At 39.1% G+C, this 23,529-nt stretch overlaps 1 protein-coding gene across 3 annotated transcripts in view; it reads left to right on the top strand.

Moving 5' to 3' along the window:
- The window catches only part of FHOD3 (formin homology 2 domain containing 3), a 354,796-nt gene that overhangs the window by 139,313 nt on the left and 191,954 nt on the right, over nucleotides 1-23,529 (top strand). For all 3 annotated transcript variants that reach the window (XM_015854309.2, XM_015854311.2, XM_015854310.2), the window contains exon 4: nucleotides 20,096-20,163. In XM_015854309.2, the coding sequence (XP_015709795.1) occupies nucleotides 20,096-20,163 (68 nt within the window). The remainder of the gene's footprint in view (nucleotides 1-20,095; nucleotides 20,164-23,529) is intronic.

Raw genomic sequence — 23,529 nt, 5'->3', positions numbered from 1 at the left:
CATGATAGGGCTAAGTTTGTCTGGAAAATATGGACTTATACAGTTGTGTTTTGTTGCATTTGATCCAAAATGTTGCTATGTGCTGATTTAAGCAGTAGGTAGGATGTGTTAAATGTATGTCGATTTGCAGTACTATGGGGGCTAGTCTGGCTCTTTTGTGGTTGGGTAGAGCTGCACTGAGGCTGGAAGAGCAGCTCCCATGTTTTTGTTGGGAAGCAGCTGCAAGGAAAGCAAGCAGCAGGCTACAGAGAGTTTTCCAGGCCAAAGTGGGACTACTGCAGTCAGAGACCTGGGGAGGCTGAGAGCTCCTAGAGCTTTCATCAAGGACTTTACCTTTGGACAGACATCATTTCCACAGAACCCTAAGGGGCTTGGGAGACATTTCAGTGCTGAAACTGAGAGCAGCATGCTGTGTATAGAGGCAGAGTGAACTGCTTCATTTTCAGTGCCTTAACTCCGGTAATGCTTTGTTTTCCCTTCCTGCATTGGAACCTTGAGGTGAGCACCTCCATACAGCTGTGGTGGCAGGTAGCTGGCACAAGGGTGGAAAGCAGACAAGCACACAGCACAAGGTGATGATTTCCCTTAAATGGCTACATCCATTTGCATAGTGCTGATATGGCTGCTCATAGCTAATTCCCATTGTGTTTCTTTCTTTACCAGGCTAAAAAAAATACAAGTGACTTGTAAAAACCTCCAGCTTTCAGATTTTTTTCTTACCACAGTTAAAACTGCTTTGCCTTGCAGAGAAGTTTCACTTTTGTCTATAAAGTACATAGATACCTGCAAGCTCCTTTCTTAGTTGTTTCTCAATAGAAGTTACTGACATAAAAGTCTGAATGTAATTATTTTGCTGAAAAAGAACAGTTTTCTCATTGTGCTTTATATAATATGGCTAGCTGCTGTCTCCCTTAATTAAATTATTAACTGTTCAGGGAGAGAAATGGCTCTCGTGGTGGGCTCACTGACCCTGCAAGATGTACTGAGGAAGTTGAAAGCAAAACAACTGTCCTCTACTGAACCATGTACTACTGAAAGAATAGTGGAGATGTAAATAATGCAGATATGCTATCTAAAGACAGCAGTCAGAGTGAGCCAAAGTCTCCTCCCATATTTTTCTTTAATTGTGTTATAGGAAATGGTTCTGAATTGTTTTATTTCCTAATAGTCACATCCTTATTAGCCTCATGTTTTTCCTTCCCATACTCCTGCTGTGGGCTGTATTGTATGTGGGAATTTCTGCACTATAAAACCTAAAAACTCATTAGAGAAAAACAGTACATAATTTATATAATTGTTAGTCATTTGTACTGCATGGTCTTGCCTGCTCATCTACGTGCATACTCTGAAGTGCCCCTTGTTTTATTGCATATGTGGGCAAGATTTGAAAGGATTATTCAGGCTTCTTAATTGGCTGTTTATGATTTTATTGTTCTTCATAAATTAAATATCCTCTTTATTTTAGAAAGGATACATCAAAATGCCAGAAGAAAGGGATAGAGGAAAACAAATTCCTTGTTCCCTTGAGATGCAAATTCTTCTCTCCCTCTTTCTCCTGTGCACCATGGGGTGACCAGAGTAGCACAGCTTGTCAGGAACTTGAGCTCATCATTGCAGGGAACCCTGTGATGATAGAAGGAAGAGACCTATTGTTACCTCTGCCATTAAATGTGTAAATACCTTTTTTTTTTTTTTTTTCTTCTTCTGCTGTTCTCAGAAACTAATGAAATCTTAGCAGATCATTGTCATTTGAAGCTGGTTTACATTCTGGAGAAAAGACCCCTACAAATTTTTGTCTTCCTTCATGAATGTAAACATGTTCAGTAAAAGCCATCATCTGTGTGCATTTTGAGTTTATTCTTATTCATTTTGCTTCTCCCTTTTATTGGGTTTGTTCTTGAATCTTATCAGTGAGTAAGAGCTGAGCTTTTTAAATTCAAATGGCATAAAGCCCAATCCCCTGAGATTAGTTGGCAAATGATTCTGGGCACCTTGCCACCTGGCATTTTTTAGAACGGGGCTGCTAATAAAACACCGGAAAAAAAATAAGATTGTTCCAGACATGCAAACCCCTGAAGTTTCAGGGAGTGAGGAGTGACAGAGCTTTCACAAACACACCCAATATTCTGTAGCATGGCTCCAAAACTGCTCAGGAAATACCATCCTAATGCCTCTGCAGAAGAATGATACGGAAGTAAATGTTCTTTGAGTACAAATTAATTTTCCCTTTATTCAATTTGCAGTTGAAATGCATATTCCTTATTTTCTTACTGCTTTGTTTCCACATTGAGATCTCTGGGATTGCTGCAGTGGAGTTGAGCTCTGAGTGTTTAGCAGTCTGCCACAAGTCTATCTTAGCGCTAAAAGAGTATATTTCCTGGGTCCTTGGCTATAAGGGTTCCAGGGAAATCTAGGGAATATTTGTTGGCTGCAAAAGAATCACAGAATTGTAGGGGTCGGGAGGGACCTCTAGAGATCATTGAATCCAACCCCCCTGCAAAGCAGGCTCCCTAAATGACTTTGAATGTAGTGTTTCCAACACAGCAACTGGCATTTTTTGCTTATAATTTCTGTTTCTTCAGAAAATCTCTGAAACTCTCAACTCCTGGACAAATGGGTCCCAAGCCATTTAAGGCTTTATAGGTCTAGACTAATATCTTAAAACTAGCAGGCTTGCCCAAGCAGATTGTGCCTCACAGATTTAACATGCTCGTGAATTAAAATGCCACTAACAAGCAAGTTGCCAAACCCTGCAACAGCTGAAGTTTTCTGTACACATTTGACAGGTTGTTTCATACACAGCATATGGCAGCAGTCTGTAGGCACTGATTTGCATAAGTAGCCTAGCCAAAAGCAATAAAAAAAGAGGTGCACAGTAGGAAATACTTCTTCAGTCCAAGAAAAAGGATTTCTTTTTATTCTTATGATTATTTTCTGCCTTCATTCTCACTGTTTGCTTTCTTTATTGAGGAATAGTTAGCTGTAGCTGTAGACCAGGAATGCCAGTAAGGCAACCTTGAGTAACTAGTTATTTCTTTACTGTTTTCCTTTTGTAGAGAATAGTAATAACATGTCCTGTGTTTCTTCTAAGAAACCACATTTTCCTGTTTTCTGAATGTAATAGAATGTAATTAGATGTATATACCCTGTTGTTTATTTGCTGGAGCTTTCTGTATTCTTCCCCTGTCATCATCCTAGTTTTCTAGTGGCTTTGTATAGACTTTTAAAAGAATTTAGAAAGAATGACAGTGTGCTTGGAGGAGGGAAAGGGATCAAATCCATAGTAGCTCTCAGAAGGTGAAGACTTTACAATGCACTTCTAAAAATCCAATGAGCTTAACTAAGACTGAGGTTTTTCACTCAATTTTTTGCTGTAGCTTCCACCCAGGTGTCATTCTCACAGAACTCTTATTTTCTTGTGGCAGTTATTTAAATTATGTACAGTTTGCTCAGTGATCTTTCTATCTTTCATGTAAACTTAGAGTGACTTTGGGTGAACAAATAATATTAATTATTGAGACATCTCTGTTCCATGTGCTGGACCAGTAGTGAAGTAGTTACTGTGATGAATATAGCACTGAGCTAAGTTCCTGAGTTGCTGATGTATGATTTTTTCAATCTCTTGCTAAATCTGCAGAAAAGCAGTAAGAAAGAACCTGCATTTCTGCTCTAAAATAAAGCTATTGAAGAAGAGAATGAAGTTGATCTGCATCTGTGACAGCTTTGACTTCAGCACCATGAGTAGAAAGCAGTAGGAATGTGCCTTTCCAGTCAAAGGGCAAGCAGACACTGATGTCTCCATGAAGGCTCCTGCAGCCATTGTCAGGCTGGCTGCTTCCCAAGGCTGGTGATAACTTGTGTGTCTTGTGCTCATCTCGGTCAGTATCTGGAACAACTTCCAGCTGTCTGGTTAAATCCTTGACAGCCAGTGCTGTTGCCAGAAAGAATGTTTGATGTCTGCAGCAGAAGAATTTAGCTCATTTTGATGGCCATGTAAATGAATTAGATTTATGTTTGGTGCCAACACTCTTGCACAGGAGGAGTCACTGGTGACAGGAGTGACTTTTTCTTTACAAAAATAGGCTGGATGAGTGATTAAGCTTTTTCTTTTTTTAAAGCAAACTGGAACTGAGATTCTTCCTGGGAAGAGCTTAGCAATGCTTACACCTCACTATCCCCTTCTTTTTGTTTCTAGTGTGTGTGGTAAGCTAAGGAAAGAAGCTCTAAATGAAAAGACAGAATTTCTGTTATCCCCCATGAGAATATCTGAAAGCTCAAACTAAAATATGTGTGCAGTTCTAATTCTGGATTCAGTTTCGCAAGAAGTAATTTTATACAGGATAACGGAATTGTTGAGTAGAACCATTGAACATTTTGTGCTGGGAAGGACCTTAAAGATGATCTAGTTCTAACCTTCTGCTGTGGGTAGGGCTGCCACTCACCAGATCAGGCTGCCAAAAGCATCTGTCATGGCCCTGAACACTTCCAGGGATGGGACATTCACAACTTCTCTGGGCAACCTGTTCCAGTGCCTCACCACCCTCATAGTGAACAATTTCTTCCTGATATCTAATCTAAATCTGCTCTTCTATTTTAAAGCAATTGTTCTATCATGACACTGATAGAGTCCCACTTAAGCTCCTTTTGTAGGCCTCCTTTAGGAACCGAAAGGCCTCAATGAGGTCTTAGAGCCTTCTCTTCTTGAAGATTAAATATTTCATCATAGCAGAGGTGCTCAAGCTCTCTGGTCATCTCTGTGGCCCTTCTCTGGACCCTCTTTAAGTATCCATGCCCTTCTTGTGCTAGGGGCTCCAGAGCTGAATGCAGCACTGTCGGAGTCTCATGAGGTTGGAGTAGAAGGGGAGAATCACCTCCCTCGCCTTCCTGACCACTCTTATTTAGTTGCAGCCCAGGATACAGTTGGCTTTCTGGGCTGCAAGAGCACACTGCCAACTCATGTCAAGTTCCTGAAGTGGTATTTATTTATTTACTCTGAGGTCTGTGCTAACCAATCTGCACTGTCAAGTGAAAATATTATGATGTAGTTCATAATGTTGTTTTATGCAACTCTAAAAGGAAAAATGTAAGATGGCCAAACCATGCAGGAAACAGTTGTGGATTTACCAGGAATAGTGAGTGGATCTTGTAATATCATTGAATGTGTGATACTTTCTGAATGACATTTTCTTAAAATCTGCAATGCCTGTTAGTTACACTAAAGGGAAGACCTTGTCCTTTAGTGTTCTTGAAGATCCTAGCTGTTCACTTGCTTTTAGTTGCACAGTTATATACTTGTCAGTATGATTAATGAGCAATGTAAAGTATGCACTCACACACACAAAAAGAGGGAACAATGACAGATCTTCCCTGAGCATGAAAAAAGAAAAAGAAAAAAAAAAAAAGGCAGTAAAGTACTTGTATTTGGTACAAAAGCAAAACAGTTTTTACTTTCAGTTGTAGGATCTGATTCCAAAATATCACAGCAAATGCTTGCACTGAGTGAATTTATGAATTTTAAATCCCTGATTCCAAAATCGTACATTAAAATGGTGAATGTATGAAGCATGGATGCTACGTACGTCATGTCCATCAAGTGGATGAGAAACTCGGCGGAATTGTTTGAAGCCTCTTCATGCAGCCATCAAGGTGGGATGTCACAGAGCACAACTCACCTGCTCAGTGAAGGGTCAGCTCAGTTGGCCGTGCAGGGCTGGGTGCTGAATGCCCCCACAAGCGGAGACTTCACCATTAACTGATTCGTTTAACTTATATACAAAGTATATACTTAGGTTTAGTTTAGCAGAGCTGATACCATCAAGGAAATTTATGTGTTACAGGACCTTTATGCACACTTTTGTTGTAAATAGAGTAGTTCATGTAAAAATCATACTGAGTTATCACAGTCTTTCCTCCCTGAAGCCATGAGGTACGCGAATTCACGAGTGCTCTTTAGAAGGTGCCTACAGTGGAGAGTTGGGAATTATTTCTGTCTTAGCAGCTCTGTGATGGGTGACTGCCTTTTGCTGCACAGTGAGATGCTGTCTTTATGTGGTTGCCTCCCAATAAATATTATTGGTCATTATCAGCAGTACTGTGGATGAGTAATGTAAGATCAGTTGAATAACTTGGTGTAGCGCTTCCTGAAGAAAGACTGAGCAGCATGCTGATGCGTGAATAACTTCTGTATCATTATCAGTGCTTGAATATCTTTTTCTTGACAGACTTTACAGCCAGCCCTAATCATCATAACTGTGAAATGCTGCAGTTTGGTAAATGGAAATGGTAGAGCTGTAGCTGAGAATGATAGTAAAGTAGAAAAAGCAAGAAGGCAAAATGTCACATTTTTGAAGACTTAATTGTAGTGTTCACATTTGCTTATAACCAGTAATTTGGGGCAACTGATATAATCCTAAATTGGGTTATTTTGAAAGCGGATAGAAATAGCTGAACTGGACAAGCATGTGTGTGTATATAATTATGTGTGTGTATTAAAAAAAAGAAAGGAAGTAATGCAGCTTTGGAGTCAAACATCTCATCAGTCAGCCTTATATCGATTCTCGATTTTCCTGTAATTCTCTTGAGGCTCTGAAATGCAGATCATGTGTATTTGCTGAGACAAATGGGAAAGTTAAGAGGGATGAAGAGTGCAGCATTTTATCGAACTATTAAATTAGTTTTAAGTTTCCACTAGAAATCCCATTGCTGGTAGAAAGACTTGAGAAAATGCCCATAAAAATTCTAATGGCCTTAACTGGAAACATCTGCATAGGTCAGGTGCTACTTCTTAGGTCTGTTCAGCAGATGAAGAGGCTGAAGTTTAGCTATGCTGAAGTAGCAGAAAATGGATTTAAAAGGAAACAGAACCAGAACTGTGTGGTTTGACTGTATATCCGGGCTTGGGTGATGGGAGCTCTGCCATTGCTCAGCGCGGAGGAACCAGAGGGTGTCACTTTGGAGGGACACTGCAATACTCACATTCTCCATAACCATGAGAGAATGGAAGGAAAGTGCACCAAGGGACCTTTTGCATAAAGAAACACTTTGCCTAGAAGTTAACTGAATTTATATTACAAATTAAAATTTCCATTCCCTGTGGCAATTAAGCTACTAAAAAGTAACTTACCACATGGAGCCTTCTAAAAGAAAACCATTGCCTATATATGATTGTGATATGTACAAATTGTATGCACATGCATTATACGAATATATATTACAATAGGGATAATATTGTGTATAAGTAATGTCTGTATATATTTTGGGTGTATATAGTATGTGTGGGCCTGTTTATAGTTTGTATTCCCTTGATTAATTAGGGAAGTAGCTAGGGCTTTTTACAGCCAGTGACTGAATTAATAATGAACAGAGAAAAAAGTAGTTTAGATGAATGTTTTCATGTGGCTTTGGTCAAATTACTTAGAGGTGGAAATAATAAGCGGTTCAGTTAAGTGAGAGGCACAATATATACTGGAAAAGCTCCATCATATGTCAGATGTTTTACAACCACGATAAATGACTCCAGATAAATAATGCTAACATGTGTTAAACAAGTTCAGGCCAAGTGCAATACAGTATGGTAAACAGAGATTGCACTTCAGGAATGTTTGAAAATATAAATGGATGATATATGGTTTGAGTAGCACTGTCAGTGTTGTGTTCTCTCTGTGGAGGGTAAAAGAAAGATTCTTCGAAGATGCTTCAGATATAACTTTTTACTGTTATTACTGTTTTTAACAAGTACAGACATAGAGGTCTGTTGATTCTGAAAGCATTTGTTTGGGCTGTTCAGCTGTTTTGAGCAGTGCATTCCAGGCAGGTTTGAAGTAGGCATGAAATTGCCTTGGATCAGCTCAGAACTACATTGTAGGGAAAAGAAAAGAATACTTGGAGGGATTTTTTCCTTTAAATTCTATTTATTAGGAAAACTGTTGCTAGAGAGTGAAACTTTACAAGGAAATAAAGCTAGTGAAGTTAGGAGTGCTGCTGGTTCTGTCAGCCTCATGAGCTGAAGGGAGCTCCTTTCCTTAATGGGCAGTACGCTGTTCCTTGTGAAGCAGTTGGGCAGCCATGCTTTCAGAAAAGCAGCCCTTGTCCCAGAGCTGTTTGTTTGTTTTTTCTCCCTCCTTCTTTTTTTCTAAACTATTGTGACAGGAAAATACATTTGTGTGTGTGTGTGTATATATATATATGTACATACATATATGTATATACATGTATACATAATATCGCTGCTGCAGTAGGGGAAGGTATGTTGCAACCATGAATTCATGTGTTTTGAAGTTCACAGTGTATAAATGTAAGGGTACAGATTTTAATTACCTATTTGTTTCATTCTCTTTATCTTGCAAGAATGATTTAAGTCTTGAACAGGACAAAAAAAGCAACAAAAGATATTGTAAGTTTCTCTGTGGAACCCATATCCAAAGCATTTTGAAAAGGCAAGAAAAAAACATTTTCTGCCAATGTAAATTTACAAATGTATTGAAAAGTCCCTTGATCTCACTTGCAAAAAGGTGCATAGTTCATAATTCACTGAAAAAAAACACAGTGGTGTTGATAAGGAAAACAAGAGTTTGGACATTGTTTATTTAATTTCAGAGCAGCACTCTATACTTTCAATCTTCATATGGTTTCTTATGTAATTTTCACTGATGAATCTTCTCTAAACTTTAATTCTGGATCTGGAGGGTCTGGAATTTAACCAGCCAGTGTGATCCCAGCTCATCAGGTTTGGGGGGACAGGATCTGAATACTTCTCAAGCAGCTTTCAGTGGCAGGAATCATTCACTCCCTTCATTGGCAAGAGTCACAGAAGAGCAGGCTGCATCAGGGCTTTCAATGGAACGAAGTCCCCTACTAATGCAAAGCTGATGCCCCAGCACTGACTTTCTGTAGCTCTCAGCCTCAGCTTAAGGGATTGGAGTTTCCAGGATGTGGAGCTTAAAAGATCATTCCTGTCTCTGTTTTAGCTGGTTTTGGTGGTGAAGGAGGAAGCACAATAACTTTCTCTATCAGAGGCTGAATCTAAACCTGATATTCATATAAGCGTTTCTCATAGTGGTATGTAATATCTGTGAGGCTCATGCACTTAAGCAAACTCACTCATTTCCAAATGCAACTGAATGAAGCATTCAGCATGGATTTTTTTTAATTTTTTTTTACTAGCTGTATCGGTGTAGGGAATTGAAAATGTTGCTCAGATATTCTCTTGTATATCCAGTCATGCTGCCATTGTCACACATCTTGTTCCTGGAAATGTGAAGTGTCTGGTAGGGCTGTGTGCTCTGGCACGTGGAGCTCAAGACTGCTATCTCCTGCACTCTTACCTTGCCTGTCAGCTTGCTGTGCTTATCCTGCTGCCTATGCTGTGTTCTCTGGTTGCTTCCTCATGTCTCCCTGGCTGAAAGGCACTGGTAGCACAGGTGGCAGCAGTGGGCCAGCCAGCAGGCATCCACTTCAGATGAGAATCCTGCACCAGCATGGGTTTTAATTGAGGCCCACTTTGACTTATTTCTCTTACCCATTCTAGTTTATTCTTGGAATTTTCCTTTCAGTTGTTAAATTGGTGCATTTTTCATCTGTCCCAGCAACTTCAGAATGATGGGAAATCTGTGCACCTGAACTGTTTTGACATCTTAGAGTATTTGTGCTACCCTCTGTCCTTTCACAGATCTGATGATTTCTTAATTTCTTTTAGGCTAGAAATCAGCTTTTTTAAACTTGATTTCTGTTAGTATAACTATATCCTTTAGGTATACAGCTTACTAAGGGTTTGGATTTTCATACAGTCTTTCAAATAACTGTAGCATAGTTTCTATTTTTCTCAGTTTGATCTGTATATTTTAAGTATGCCTGTGACTTCAATGAGGTGAATACTGAAGGCAAACAGATCAGTGATATCCAGGACAAAGCTACCTTACTATTAATAAGAGCCCTAAAACACGTCAAGGCGCATGGCAAAGGACAGGCCAGCTTCCTCAACTAGAGCTGATTAACCAGTCTAACACTTTTTATTGAGATTGTGTCAGCTGGAAACTAAGACTTGCTTAAGGGACTGTTCTTTGCTTTGTGACTGTGTAATACTTAGCAGAACAAAGACCTGGTCTGTTGAAATGCTCTATATTCAAAATTGGTAAAGCCTAAGTTGAATTGCTGTGTCCATGTTTGACCATTTAAGAATGTGCAGTGACTGGCAGAACGCCTGGAGTGTCTCCTGTGAGCTCATGTAATGTGGACTCTGGGATTTAAGGGTGTGGAATACCACTGCAATCACCAGCAGTGCTCTGAGAAGCAGTGCCTTTATCACGTTTCTATCATCACTCCCTGCTGATACTGTCTCTTTTGCCTGCTGCCTTGCTCTCAGATGAGTGGTCTAAGCCCACTGTCTACATTTTCAAGCAGCTTCTGATAGCATTAAACATCTGCAGTTAACTGGGAGGCTGAGTCCCCAGAGGTCTTTCAGCTGGAGAACCCTGATGCACTTCCTGAGGATGAACGGGGATCGCTGGAACACACCAGGTCTTACAGCTATCCTCTGACCCGTTTTGGCAAGTCTTATGCAACAGCAAAATAAGCTCAGGAGCTCATTCACGTTCTTGGCAGAAACTTGTCTTTTTGAGCTCAGATGTTTCTGCCTCTTTCCTAGCTGTCAGCACGGATAAAACCCAATTCAGGAGAGCAGGTGTGAGCCTACATTTTTTGCCTTTTTTTTTTTTTTTTTGGTTGGTTGGTTGTTTTTTTTGGTAATTGATTGATATAATTCTCTTGTTGCTGTCTGTTTACTCATATTTGCTGAGCGTGTGGGGCAACATGTTGGCACGGTATGCTTTAAATGGAATGAAACCAGAAAACTCAAATACTGACCGGCATCGTGTTATTAAATGCTTGCGGTCCAAAAAGCACTGATGTCCTTGTGTAAGCACAAACATACAGTTCAGCAATTCAAAGAGCTATTTGTAAACTGAAACAAAGGTTGAAGATTTGCTTTGACTTAGGTTTTTTTCTAATTATTTTTTATCCTCAGACTGGTTGCAGTAATCTCTAAAGAAAACAGTATGTTCTTGTACATTATTTTCTTTTCTAGCAATTTTCCCTGGCTACATTTACTCGCATGATGTAACCTATATTTTAACATAACAACTACTTTCCTACTGTATTACTATCCAGGGAACAATTCTGCATCAGTAGGGAGATGAATAAGATGACCTCTCAAGTCTTTGCCATCACCACCTTCTGTAATACAGCTCTGTAATACTTGACCTCGTTCCTTAGCCTTTTTCCTTCTGTAACCCTTTGACTCTTACAAAGAGCATTCACAGCATTTTTGGCAGTATGAAAGTGCTCTCCTAAGAAGTTATCAAACTTAAATGCTGTTTCCTGCACTTCAGGATTGAAGAGCTTATTAGTTCCTTTGCATTCAAGTGAGGAGGACCTATCTAAATAAATCTGAGCAGGGAAATGTGCTGCAGTGCTTCCATAGCGAGACTGAATATGCTGAACAGGCAGAGGAGATCTATTCTTTTGTAATACGTTGGCAAGGCTGTTACTTTCAAACATGCCTTTCTAGTGTTGCTTTTTATGTCCTGGAAGGAAGGAAGACCTGCTTGAGCAGTCTGTTCTAGCTCTTTACTCCCTTGATGAAGCTGCATGTTGTGTTTCACCGCCATTGTTCTCTCCTCCAGCATTCAGAATACGTCAGTAGGCATCGTACTGGATGCGAAGCATAACTCAAGGGAAATTCTCTATATTGGCTTGCAAAATCAGAAGGGAAAAATGTGAGAGAACTAATTTGGATGCCTTGCTGTCCCTGCTTGCTCATAACCTTCAGCTTGTAAATAAGGGCAGATGCTGGTTTTTGGATTTGGACCAGCAATGATTCCTGAGAACTCCCCAGCTTCAGTCAGTCCATGAAAACCAGTTCTAGAAAAGATCGATATTTTTTTGCCGTGAAATGCTTGACCCTTTTTAACCATTTGAGTGGGTCTTTTTTTCCCTTTGTATTTATTTTAAATGTTGCTTCTGTTTACTGTGCAGTTAGTATCATCCCTCTTAGACTGGGTTTTACTGTCCCATTCTAATGCTTGCTTCATAATTTAAATGCATAGCCTACTGTTATGCTCTTCTGTTGTTGGGCTGTTCTACCACGTACATCTTTTTTTTGGCAGCAGCATTTCTGCAGAACTGAGTAGGGTTCTGCAGAATACAATAGTGAGTGCAGAGGTATAAAAGTAAGGGAAAAACCACCAGACCACTTACGTCAGTGAGGTTCACACTGTCCTCAGCCCACATCAGCTGGTTTTACATTCCTTGTTATTGATGAGTAAACAGGGCCTTAATACACCAAGTAAATTAGAAATGGAAACAGTGAAAGGAAGTTTTTACATCATTTGGTTTTAAGATTCCCTTTATTCTTAGCTTGAGAAGGTGTACAGGTATGGAGTACCAGCCTATTAGCCTCCATAGCTGTAACCCACAGAATCCAGGAGAAAAATAAGGTTCCTTTTTGCCCTTAACTGTATAAACAACTACTGCATCTTGGCATCTCCCTTTAGGGTAAGTGATTTTCATCTGTGTGCAGTAGTGCGTATGGGTAGTGTGATAAACGTTCTTCTTAGTTTCAGTGCATGCGGATATGCTACAAGAGCAAAAGAATAGTAACTCAAAACTTTCCTACGGGGTAATTCAGGCTAAAGGTTTATCTGCTTGGAGAAGAGAAGGCTTTGGGGAGACCTCATTGTGACCTTCCAGTATTTAAAGGGAGCATATAAACAGGATGGGGAGTGGCTGTTTTCAAGGGTGATAAGCTAGGGGAGAATGGTTTTAAACTAAGACAGGGGAGGTATAGGTTAGATATTGAGAGGAAGTTTTTCACTCAGGGTGGTGACGCACTGGAACAGGTTGCCCAAGGAGGTTGTGGATGCCCCATCCCTGGAGGCATTCAAGGCCAGGCTGGATGTGGCTCTGGGCATGCCCTGGCTGGTGACACTGCACATAGCAAGGGGCTGAAACTAGATGATCATTTCAACTCAGGCCAGTCTATGATTTTATGATTCTGTTGTTTCGTATCTGTTTCCTTGTCCTCTAGATCCTCATTTCTCTTTTCAGTCCTCTAGAGCTTTCTTATTGTTACTTCATTTTCCCCAAATAGTTGAATTGTATTTTATATCTCTTGTCAATATAGGAGCAAGAACCTTGGTTTTTGCTCTTCATTTGGAGGACAGTGACACTTGGAGAAGTAGATACATTTGTTGCTGAATTGAAATTGTTCTGACAACTTCATATTAATTCACTTGTGACAAAAGGTAGGTAGGATGTCTGGTGCTTCAGAAAATCATCTGTAAAACCCTTCAGTTCAAAGTCTTCCTCCACAAATGGGATTTCCACTCTGCATTCTTTCACTGTGGGAATGCACTGGGTAGTTGTTGCCAGCGGCTTCTTGCAGTGGCAGCATAAGTTCAGTCCTGTAAGAGCTTGGAAAATCTGAGGTGCTAGTGAGCTAGAGAGCTGCATTGCAATTCTGGCAGTATGGGGTATCTGTTGTTGCCAGCAGAAATCTCACCTTGCAGCCCAGCCCATAGTCTGCCCTGTGCTTACAGATGCTTCATTCCCACAGCTGGCTCTTGGCATCATCTTCTTTAAGCCTTTGGCTTAGGGCAGAGGGCAAGGCAGGGCAGGATATCTGAGGCTTTTATGGCTTTCTTTCCTCTCACTCCCCAGTGGTGGATCCTTCACAGAGAAAGGGAAGAAAGATTCAGGCTCTACTCTTATGCAGGCCCCACAAAGGATCTGCCTCTTGGGATAGGAGCAGAGAACCCCATGCTGAGCAGAGGGGCCATCCCAGCTAATTAGCCAAGCAGCTGTTCTATCTCTGAATGAAAACAAACTGCAGTGGGTTTTGTCCTCATTGTGAGGCTGGCAGCATTCCTTAGGAGGCAGTGAGGAAATTCCTGAGGTTGGTCAGTGCTGACAGTAAGGTGGGTTCTTGCTTCTACTGCCAGGCTTGGAGTGACATACATGCAGCCTATTGCTTTTCATCAGCTCATACTTTGTTGTGGAAAAGTCCTTTTTCCTTGCCAAGTGCCCGGTGTTTATCCTTGGATTACTGGGAGAATATGTAGCTAGAGTTTATATGTGACACTGCACTCATGAATGCATAACTAACTATTTGTACAGGAAAAGGAAATAAACCCAAGATCAGGTAAAGAGAAAAAATGAGGATTCGTAATATGCAAAACAAAGTGATCTCAGCAGAAGTAGCAATTATGTAAATTTATTAGCGGGCAATCTGCCTACGAGTGAATCCCCTTCTAGGGGGGTTCAAGAGTAAAAAGAGTGCATGTTATCTTGCCAGCAAATGGACTGCTAGGCTTTGCAGTAAAAAACAAAACAACTGAGTCTCTTCTTGGCATTGGACCAGGTCCTTTCTTTGAGTACTGCTTTAATTTGCTTGATGTATGAGGAGTAATGGCACACTGCACTAATTACTTGTATATACAGTCATCCTAGGGATCTGCAGTTCTGTCGGTACCTCTGTGTCTGCTTGAGTTAATGTGGTGAAGTCTACCAGGCAGTTACCTGGAGCCTGTTTTCAGGTTGGGTTCCAGGCACCTGAGTTCTTGCCGTTCTGCTACAGTTTTAGTCTACTTTTATGGTTGTGTAAATTCATTCAGAGTAACACCCATTTAAAATTGAAGTAGTGTGGTAATAAATTTAGAGGTGTGGCTCTCTGCATTTCCAGAATTTTTATTCTTTTTTTTTTTCCTAATAAACAACTTCATTCTTTGTTTATTCTCCTCTCTCCCCCCCCCCCCCCCCCCCCCCCCGGGGGGAAAATTTTTTTTTTTTTTTTTTTTTTCCTAAAAACACTTTTTTTTTTTTTTTTTTTCCCCCCCCCCCCCCCCCCCCCCCAACCAGTGCTGGTGCAAAACTTTGGTTGATTTAAATTCTAAAAGGCAGACTAACTACTACTTCTTTCTACTGGACATTCTAGACAAAAGTGCTTTAATCATTGTTGCAGAGACAAGAAATGAAACGTTAGTTTCTTAGCATCAGTTGGTTTCCTAACGGAAGAGAGAATGTTACTCCTTCTGTCCCATGTAAGGACTTGGGCAATGAATGGAAGGAAATATTTAAAATGTCCTTTAATTAGATCTGCACCAGGTGCCCTGCTAATGTAATCAAACGTAGAGTTAATCTCTCTTTTATGTTTTTGTTAGGAAGAGAGCTTCATCTTGAAATTATAGCTTAAAGGGAAGAAGCATGGATAGGAGATCTTGAGGTCACTCAGGCAGCAGCAAGTGAAGCAGAGCAACTCCCATTTGTGCTCAGCCAGATGTTCATGAGCCTTTGCCAATAGCTCAAAAGGCTGATGCTACATAAATTACTATATCCCAGGGACTAATTCAATGGGTGTGATGGAAGAGGAAGGGAGGAGAATGGTGCCCTGTCGGTCAGAGGTCAGGTGTAGCTCATGGAACTGAGCCAAGCAATATTCAGACTGTTTTTCTTTTTTATTATTATTTTTTTAAATTGTGGATTTAGAAACAAAAACTTGTTTCCACATAGAAAGTAGAAGCAAAGTCCCAACTTTCATTAGGAATTTAAAAGCCAATTTCTGTTTTCTTTAAAAAATTCCTACTTCCCACATAGTCAAAGGAATTGAATTCTCAATGAAATCTGAGCCTCTGACACTCGTCTTTGAAAATATATAGCCCCTTTTGAAAGCTACCGGTGGTCTGATAAAATAAAGATCTTTAAGGCTTCTCATGCTTTCTGAAAAGATACCAACTGCAGACTGAACCGCCTCACCTCCTCTGTCATGTCTGAGTGGAATTTCTCTAGAAAAATCCCTTTTCATCTAGTGTGTGTTGTTTTTCTTTCCTCTCCAGGAGAGTTATTTTTACAGAGGTAAAAGCAAACAAACAGAAACCCAGGGTAATAAATAATGGTTTTCTTTTAAAGTGTGAAGCTTTCTCTCAAACAAAGCACCATGACTGCAAGAAGGGAGGCACTTGTAGCTTGCAGCCTCTCGTGCACGTGTCTATTATCACAAGCCCAGTTTATTTGACATCCCGCTTGTGGAAAGAGGTGGTGAGTAAGGACCGTAATTGTCTTTCAAGAGAACGCAGGTAGGCCATATGGGGCAAAGGATGATTTAACAAATGTGACTCTAGTTACAGGATGGCAAATAAGAATGAAGCTTATGAAGTTTGTACCATACCGGTACCAGTTTTTTTCTACTGTGTGGTTTCAGAAGAGTTTACTCTGCTGTTGTATGTTTAAGGATGTCAGTGCTGAAGCCTTCTAGTTTCAATTCCAAATGTCCCTCAGGCTATAAATGAAAAGTAGAATTTCAAGGGTAGCAGAGTCCCAGTTTAGTCAATCAGTACTGCCTTATCAATGGGAAGCTACTAAAGAGGGACAGTGCCTTTTATCTTTCTCCTAAAATAAAGAAATAAGCAGTGCCCTCTAGTGTTAGTTACCATCAAAGGAAACCTCAAGGGGACTTCTCTATCATCTAGATAATCACAGTTAAACCTTTTCTGCAGCTGCAGGTGCTACTGTTTCCTTTCTTCTCCACTACTTTTATTCAATAAATAAATGTAATAGCATAGCTTACATACCTTTCTGAAATGTGGTCATTTATAATTAAGTCAGTCAACTCAGATTCCTTGACCTATTTATCTTCTTCAATCTTGAGGCATAGGAGTGGATATGTCCAGAGTCTGTAGCTGGTCTGTGTGAGAAGTGAAGGTTTTGAGTTTTGTTTTTTTAACAGAAGAGATGGATAGTCCTGGAGTTTTACAAAGTGGTTTAGCATTGTTTCCTCCTGCCTAATGTTCAAACCCTCAGGTTCTGCGTAATTCAGTCCTGACATAAGCTTGCACACAGCATGTTAACGCCAGTCAGTGGGGTCTTTTGGGCCACCCTGGGAGCACCTCCGAGCTTTTTTGGTTCTAGTAACAGTAGCTTTGCAGACTGCTTCAAAGTCATTGGCACCATTTGTTTCAGCTACAGAAGACACTGTCAGGGATGTGCCTGTGGAAACTGTGGTCACCTCTGTTCCTTAATGAGGAAAGCTACTTTTCATTCTGTTTAGAAGAGAGCAAAGCTTTAAATTGCTAATGTAAACCAGCCAGCGCTAAAAAGCATTTGCTGTCTGCTTTCTCTGGTTTCTGAGTTGTCTTCAGTGTGAAAACATTGTAAGCAAAAGTGCCATTCTGTCTCTGTGTTTTGATTTGTCCTCTACCATAGCAAAAGAGCTTATTGGTTCTTTTGGCCTTTGAGTTTCTGTTGGTGTGTTTTCACAGCCTTGGTTCTAATCTGATCCTTTGGGGACCAGCTCCAGAGGTCCCCATGGTATTAAATTCACTGTTGGCAAATGGGAATCCCATAAGCCCAAGCACTCCAGAGTTTTCACATGGTGTACAGGCTTAGAGTTTTCTGATGTGCAGCACACAGAAACAAAATAAATATACAAATGTGTTGAAAGCAACCTTTGACAGACCTTGTCTTATTTGGCTTGCCTATTTTTACTGAGATTCACAGTGAAGTGTTGCTTTCTAAACCAAAGCATTTTCTAACAGAGTTCTGAGGAACAACTCTTTCAATTACCTGCTTGGGTTATGTTCTGTGAATGTTTCTGGTGGCTGCCAGCAGTACAGGAGTTAAACAGTCAGTATATTGACCCATAGGTAAGGATATCAGGTGAAATGGTTAGTTCCAACCTAATTCAAAAGAGTTAGCTCAGTGCAAGGAGGGAACTGTGAACACTGGCTGTCTCTGCATAGATAGTTTAAGTATTTGGGATGTGTGCTGCTGTCCTGTTGCCTCTGCTTTTACAACTCGGTATTTCCAGTAATTACTGATTCCTTAGCTTTAATGATAGACCCTGCTATAGTCTCTGTGTAATAATTTTTCATTTTTGCTGCAGATGAAGAGGGAAAGCATTGTTTATGATGGCTGCCAAGGATGATGTTATATTCTGTGAATAGACGAAAGGAAAAAAATGTTCAGCATTGTTTCTCTGAGATGTACCAAAAATCTGCATGCACCAATGAAAGCAATTGGCACTAAAGGTTCATAACAATGGGTTGTTAGCCCTTTACCCCAGGCTGAGATGATGATTGTTCCTGTTAAAAAAGGAAAAGTAAAGGAAAAAATGGAAAAACAAAACAAAAACAAAAACAGATGACATTTGTTAGAAAGTTGATATTTATGTACAAACTTGCCAGCACTTAAAGAAATGGTGCCTCACTTAATTAAGATGATAATGTACTGCCTTGTTTGGAGAGACTCTGCTCATAATGGTGCTGAATTATGAATAGAGAGAAATTAGTAGTAACAAATGCCAGATGGAGGTATCTTTCAAAAGGGAATATTTTGTATAATATGGCATGTAAAGTTGACAGACCAGGTCTTAAAAGGCCTTTATTATTCTTTAAGCTTTTCTGACAACATTACTCTTTATCCTGCCAAGAAATGTAGTTTCACATGCCAGTGTGTTTTTAAGCTAGAGTAATTAAAGTATGCCTCCAAGTTTATGGCTTGAAGTGAAATTCATTCCTACGGTGTTTTGTCAGGAATCTATAAACAGTGCAAGGAAGGAGACAACTTGCAACAATAATAGTTTTGCCAATTCTACACGTTCTGCCTTTGAAATCAAAGGCAATTAGAGATGAACAAAACAACTTTCAAAGTGTTTTCAGAAGAAAAAAACTTTTAAGCCTTGCTGAAGTTTTATTTCACTTTTTCCTTTGGTTGAGGATGACTGTTGGGAATAAGAAATGTTTTTCTAAAATTAAAATCTGCCACCTTTAATTGAAGCTAAAAATGATTACTGAGTTATAAATGCATGAAACCCTCAAATGCTGGGCTGGTTTTTTTGATGTTGGTTTTTTTTTTTTTTTAATTCCTAAGAGAGAAGAAATTATTTCATTTTGTAGTGTAGTAATGAAAAGAGAAATAGGAAGGGAAATGGAGAGAGAGAAAACTTAGAATTTTAAAATTTTATTTTCTCTTAAGAATATTCCCACTTCACCAGCATGCCCACTTTGGTTGAATGATGTGCTGCTAATCCACTGCTGCCACCCGCTGCACTGCAGGTTCTTGCATGAGGATCACTGTGGGCAGCAAAGGCAGCCACAAAGATTAGGTGTTGGTTTGTAATTGGCCTTATATTGTGTTTGTGCAATTCAATGTTGAGGAATTTAAGACAGTATAAAGTGTTGTTTGTAGTCTCTCTCTGTCAAATATGTAGATGCAGTAGTCCAGAAAGCCTCAAAGAACCTTATATTTCTCTCTACCCATGTGTTTCCAAATACACAACAATAAACACAAGATATGTGACACAAAAGTTTTTCCAAAAGCACAAATATTATGACAGGATAAAGATAGCAAAAGAGTTTCTTTTGTCTGCCTAAAATTATTCCTGTGAGTATGCCCAGATAGAGAAATAAATGAAGGGGAATACATTTCAGTACTGGATGATGTAAAGGAGGCTTTCGCTTCATTTAGAAAAAGATCAAGATCGGTTTTCATGAGAATAAAACACTGTTTTGAATTATGCTTAGTACAGACTGTCCGGCTATTTCTGGTATTAACATTCATTGCCATTGTAGAAAGGAATTAGCAATAGAAAGATGAGAGCACAAGAAAAGAATGTCTGGAGGGAAGGCAGTCAAGGATGGGATTCAGTGGCTCAAGTTGTGATAACAAAAGCAAAGAGTGTTCTCAGTTGTATCTTTTGATACTGAGCTGGTCCTTTCAATAAAGCTTAAGTTTACCTTAATGGAAAATGAGGAATGCTTCTAGGCATTTTAAAAATTTCCTTATAACATTGTTTCTCACTGATATTGATGAACATCTAGTAAAATTACCTGGGAGTTGGCAGTCCAAAGTTATGGACAAGTAGCCTGTTTTTTACTTGTTTTTTTAATGACTAAGTGTGTTATATATAAAAAAGAAAGTTCTTCTCTTTGACAGCAGTCTAGCTTATGGGACACTGGCTCTACTCATCAACTCTTTTGAAGTGTGTACTACCTTTGTTTGCAGTGCTGCCAGTTTTGTTAATATTGAACTTCCTTCTGTTTTCTTTCAGAAAAACTTTACAATTCCAATGGACGGGAGCTGAGACGAGCACTTTTCTCATTGAAGCAAATATTTCAGGTGATCAAATAATGGCTTTAATATTTATTATTATTATTATTTATTTTTTGATAGGGAATAACTTACAGTTCTCGCAGACGAGAATATTTTAGGGCCTTATTTGTAATATGTGATTATCCAATTGCTTGATAAGGTCAACTTACTGGTTCGGATGTGCCAAGAAAAGAGATTAAATCTGGACTTCCTCTTGCATGGAAACTCGATTGCGAGAACTGAAAGAGGGATGTGAAAAGCAGAGCTAGGAAGCCATTTACTGCGATAGTGGCCCAGCATTTCTACAGACAAAATGTTGACAAACAAGCTAGGCTGAAGCTACATCTAAACCTTTAAGAAACAATGGTGTATTGGGAGACCCCCAAAGATGATAGAATTTAGTTCTAACTTAGTACTATTGATTTCTTGATTAATCCAAGGGATGCTTTATGGAGCTGAGTATTACTTGTGACTGATATGTCTAAAGAAAGGCATACATTTAAATGCGTATGTTCATTTTAGGGGAGACCTGGGATCAGCAGGATTTTGTGTCTTGTGGAGAAGGGGCTGATGTGATAGATAAGTGGTGTGGGTGTAATGAAACTTGAATTGGATGAAGAGCTTGGATTTCAGATTGGTTTTGCTGGCTAGTCAGATGGACTTGTTTAAGGTGCCAGACCAAAATGAAAACGTGACTAGAAAAAGGCGATCATTAAAAGGGAAAACAAAAAGTAGGTGGAAACCAGAGCATACTGCAAATGCGATCCTAAAATGGAATTTCAGTGAACACAATCATTCTCTATCAGGAAATTTAAATGAAATGAATAAGAAAAACACTTGTTCTCCTTTATTAGTGGATCTATGTGTAGTGGCAACCTGTAATGTTGTCCAACTGCAGTTGGTAGGTGCAAATCTGTCAGATCTGTGAAATAGCTAAAAAGGTTTCGAGCTGTTACTTCAGAAATTTTTATTTTGTTATAGATAAACATTTATTCTAAGGAGAATAACAACATGTCACAATTCTGTGAGACTGCAGAATTGCTAATTTCCCAGACACAAAATGTTTTCTGTTAGTTTCAAGGCAAAGTATTCAGAATTTAAGTAAATGTCAGGATAAAGATTTTTTTGAACACTGGAGTAGCTGGTGAAGGGGCGGATCCATTCTACAGAGCATTTTGATAGCTGAAGATGTGTTTCTGTAGGTCAGAACAAAGCCTTGAATTTTGAAACTTTTGGACAGGAAAGGAATTGCAGTTCTAAAATGCTCTGGTCATTTCGTAGTCGTACATTGGAAATAACGTCATCTCTTCAAAGCATTCCTGGGGAAAGGCTGTTTGAGAATTGTGAGGATGCAAACTGAGTTTCCCTGTAAGCTTGCTACAAGGGTGGACTATGTGCTCAGAGGAAATGAGGCAGGTTTCCAGGAATTTTCTCTGATTTCTTCCTTCTGGTTCACCTTGACTGCTTTGGGAAAGTACTTGTATTTCTGTCAATTTATATATTTGATAGATTAATCTGAGCACTCACACATGTGTAGCAGTAAGTGGTAAGCCTCTCTATTTCAACCCATACTGCAGCCCTCATACCTCCCATCAAAACTTTCCCCACTTTAGGTTTTCATTTTCTCTTCCATATAAGATCTTTGAAACCAGCTATTTAGTTACGAGTACTTTATGCTCAGTGCTTTCAGATGACCCACCAGTAGAATCTTGTCTTCCAGCTCACTAGCTTTTTCATGGAAATGTTTCAATATTTATCTGTCTATTAAATATAATTGCAGTTGACTGAGAAATGAGGGGAAAGGGAAAAGAGAGGCAAACAAACACTTGTGCAGGCACTATGGTTCTACAGAAACATGGACAGTAGAACTGTGATAGCACAGCTGAAGGCTTTATCAGAATCCAGTCATAAAAGATGCACAAGTAGTTGATATTACCCTTGTGTTTTCTGGCTTCTAGTTTATGTCTTGGTAAGTCAGTCTCTTAACACTGAATCTGTAAAAAAAGAGATAATCAGACCTTTGGTGTAAGAGACATTGTCTCCTGTGTTGTAAAGAAAGACTTAAATTCAAATCTGGATTATTGGAAATGCAACAGGAATGAATTTAGTTTTTGAGATAAGTGTGCTTGACAGTTTCAGAATAAACTATCCTAGAATAATTTGACTTCCCCACTTCCTAGTAAAGAAAGAAATTTTAGAATGAAGTGTTATTACTTTAAGTATCTACATCTAGTAGAACTGTGGAGACTTGTCGAGCAAGGATGCCCTTCAAAGGACATTCATATACCCTCAGAATACAGACTATAGTTAGTGTAGAATTGAGGAGAAAACTTCCTCTAGATGCGTAGTATTTGTATCACATGTTTTTTGAGGTAGTGCACCTAATAGTGGAAGATGGAATGCTATATGATGTAAGCTTTTCTTGTAATTAATACTAGCATAACTAAGGACATAGTATGATTGTACATAGTTCACATCCTAATGAACAGTTTGAGAGAATATAAGATTATTTTTTTCATATTTTAGTAAAATAAGCTGTTTTGTCGTGTGTGGTTTTTTTAGTGAATGAAAAGAAATGTTAACATAATGAGGTAACACAGAACAAACAATTTTTTCCAAATAGTCATATTTAATTTATTTTTAGTTCATGACATGAAATGAAATTAGCATTAGAAATCTGCTTTTCAACATAAACATTTGTTTAATTTTGAATCTCACCGTATTTAGTATTTTAAACTTTTCAACATTATAATGATGCAGAAATAAAATGTTGACTTCAAACCAGTCTTTATTTTTTTTTATTTTTTTTTTAAATGGCTTTCAGAAAGTTTTGGAGATTTCATCATGTCTTTCAGTGCCAAGACAGTTCATAACACCATATTTTTATAATCATTCATCATAGCTGAGTTAATTTGGCACAGCTCTGCATCAGTATCATTTTTAATTTAAAGAGTTTCAAGGTAGTGTGCAGTCACTTATTTGCATTAAGTGGGAACAAGCCCAAGTGTTCCATCAAATAGAATTTCAAATAGAGCTTTTGGTTTTTCATGCACAGCCTCAGCAAAGCTTAACAGTGTTTGGCAAAAGCAGGGCCTTTGTTTGAAATGTTACATGAAAGATTCATTTGGCTAGTACAGACCTGGAATTTCTGTTTGGTTTCTTATGGTGAGCTGTTTTTGGCAAAATGATAAAAGGTGTAAGGAGCGTTCTTCCTTGACAGAAATGTTATTCAGTTGTTGTAATTCATTCTGAAGGGCTAATATAGTCATAGCTGTGATCTTTTGCTGGACTGCACTCTAGTATTATTTGTCTGACTTGCCAATACACTTTTCATTGCTCCACAAGCAAGGAAAGTAATGTTTGTACTGTGGGAGCACTTGACTTTAAAATAAC

This window comes from Coturnix japonica, chromosome 2 (genome assembly GCF_001577835.2).
Source record: "Coturnix japonica isolate 7356 chromosome 2, Coturnix japonica 2.1, whole genome shotgun sequence".
NCBI classification, from domain to species: domain Eukaryota; kingdom Metazoa; phylum Chordata; class Aves; order Galliformes; family Phasianidae; genus Coturnix; species Coturnix japonica.
Note: the sequence above shows the minus strand (reverse complement) of the source record. Positions and strands in the feature narration are given on the sequence as shown.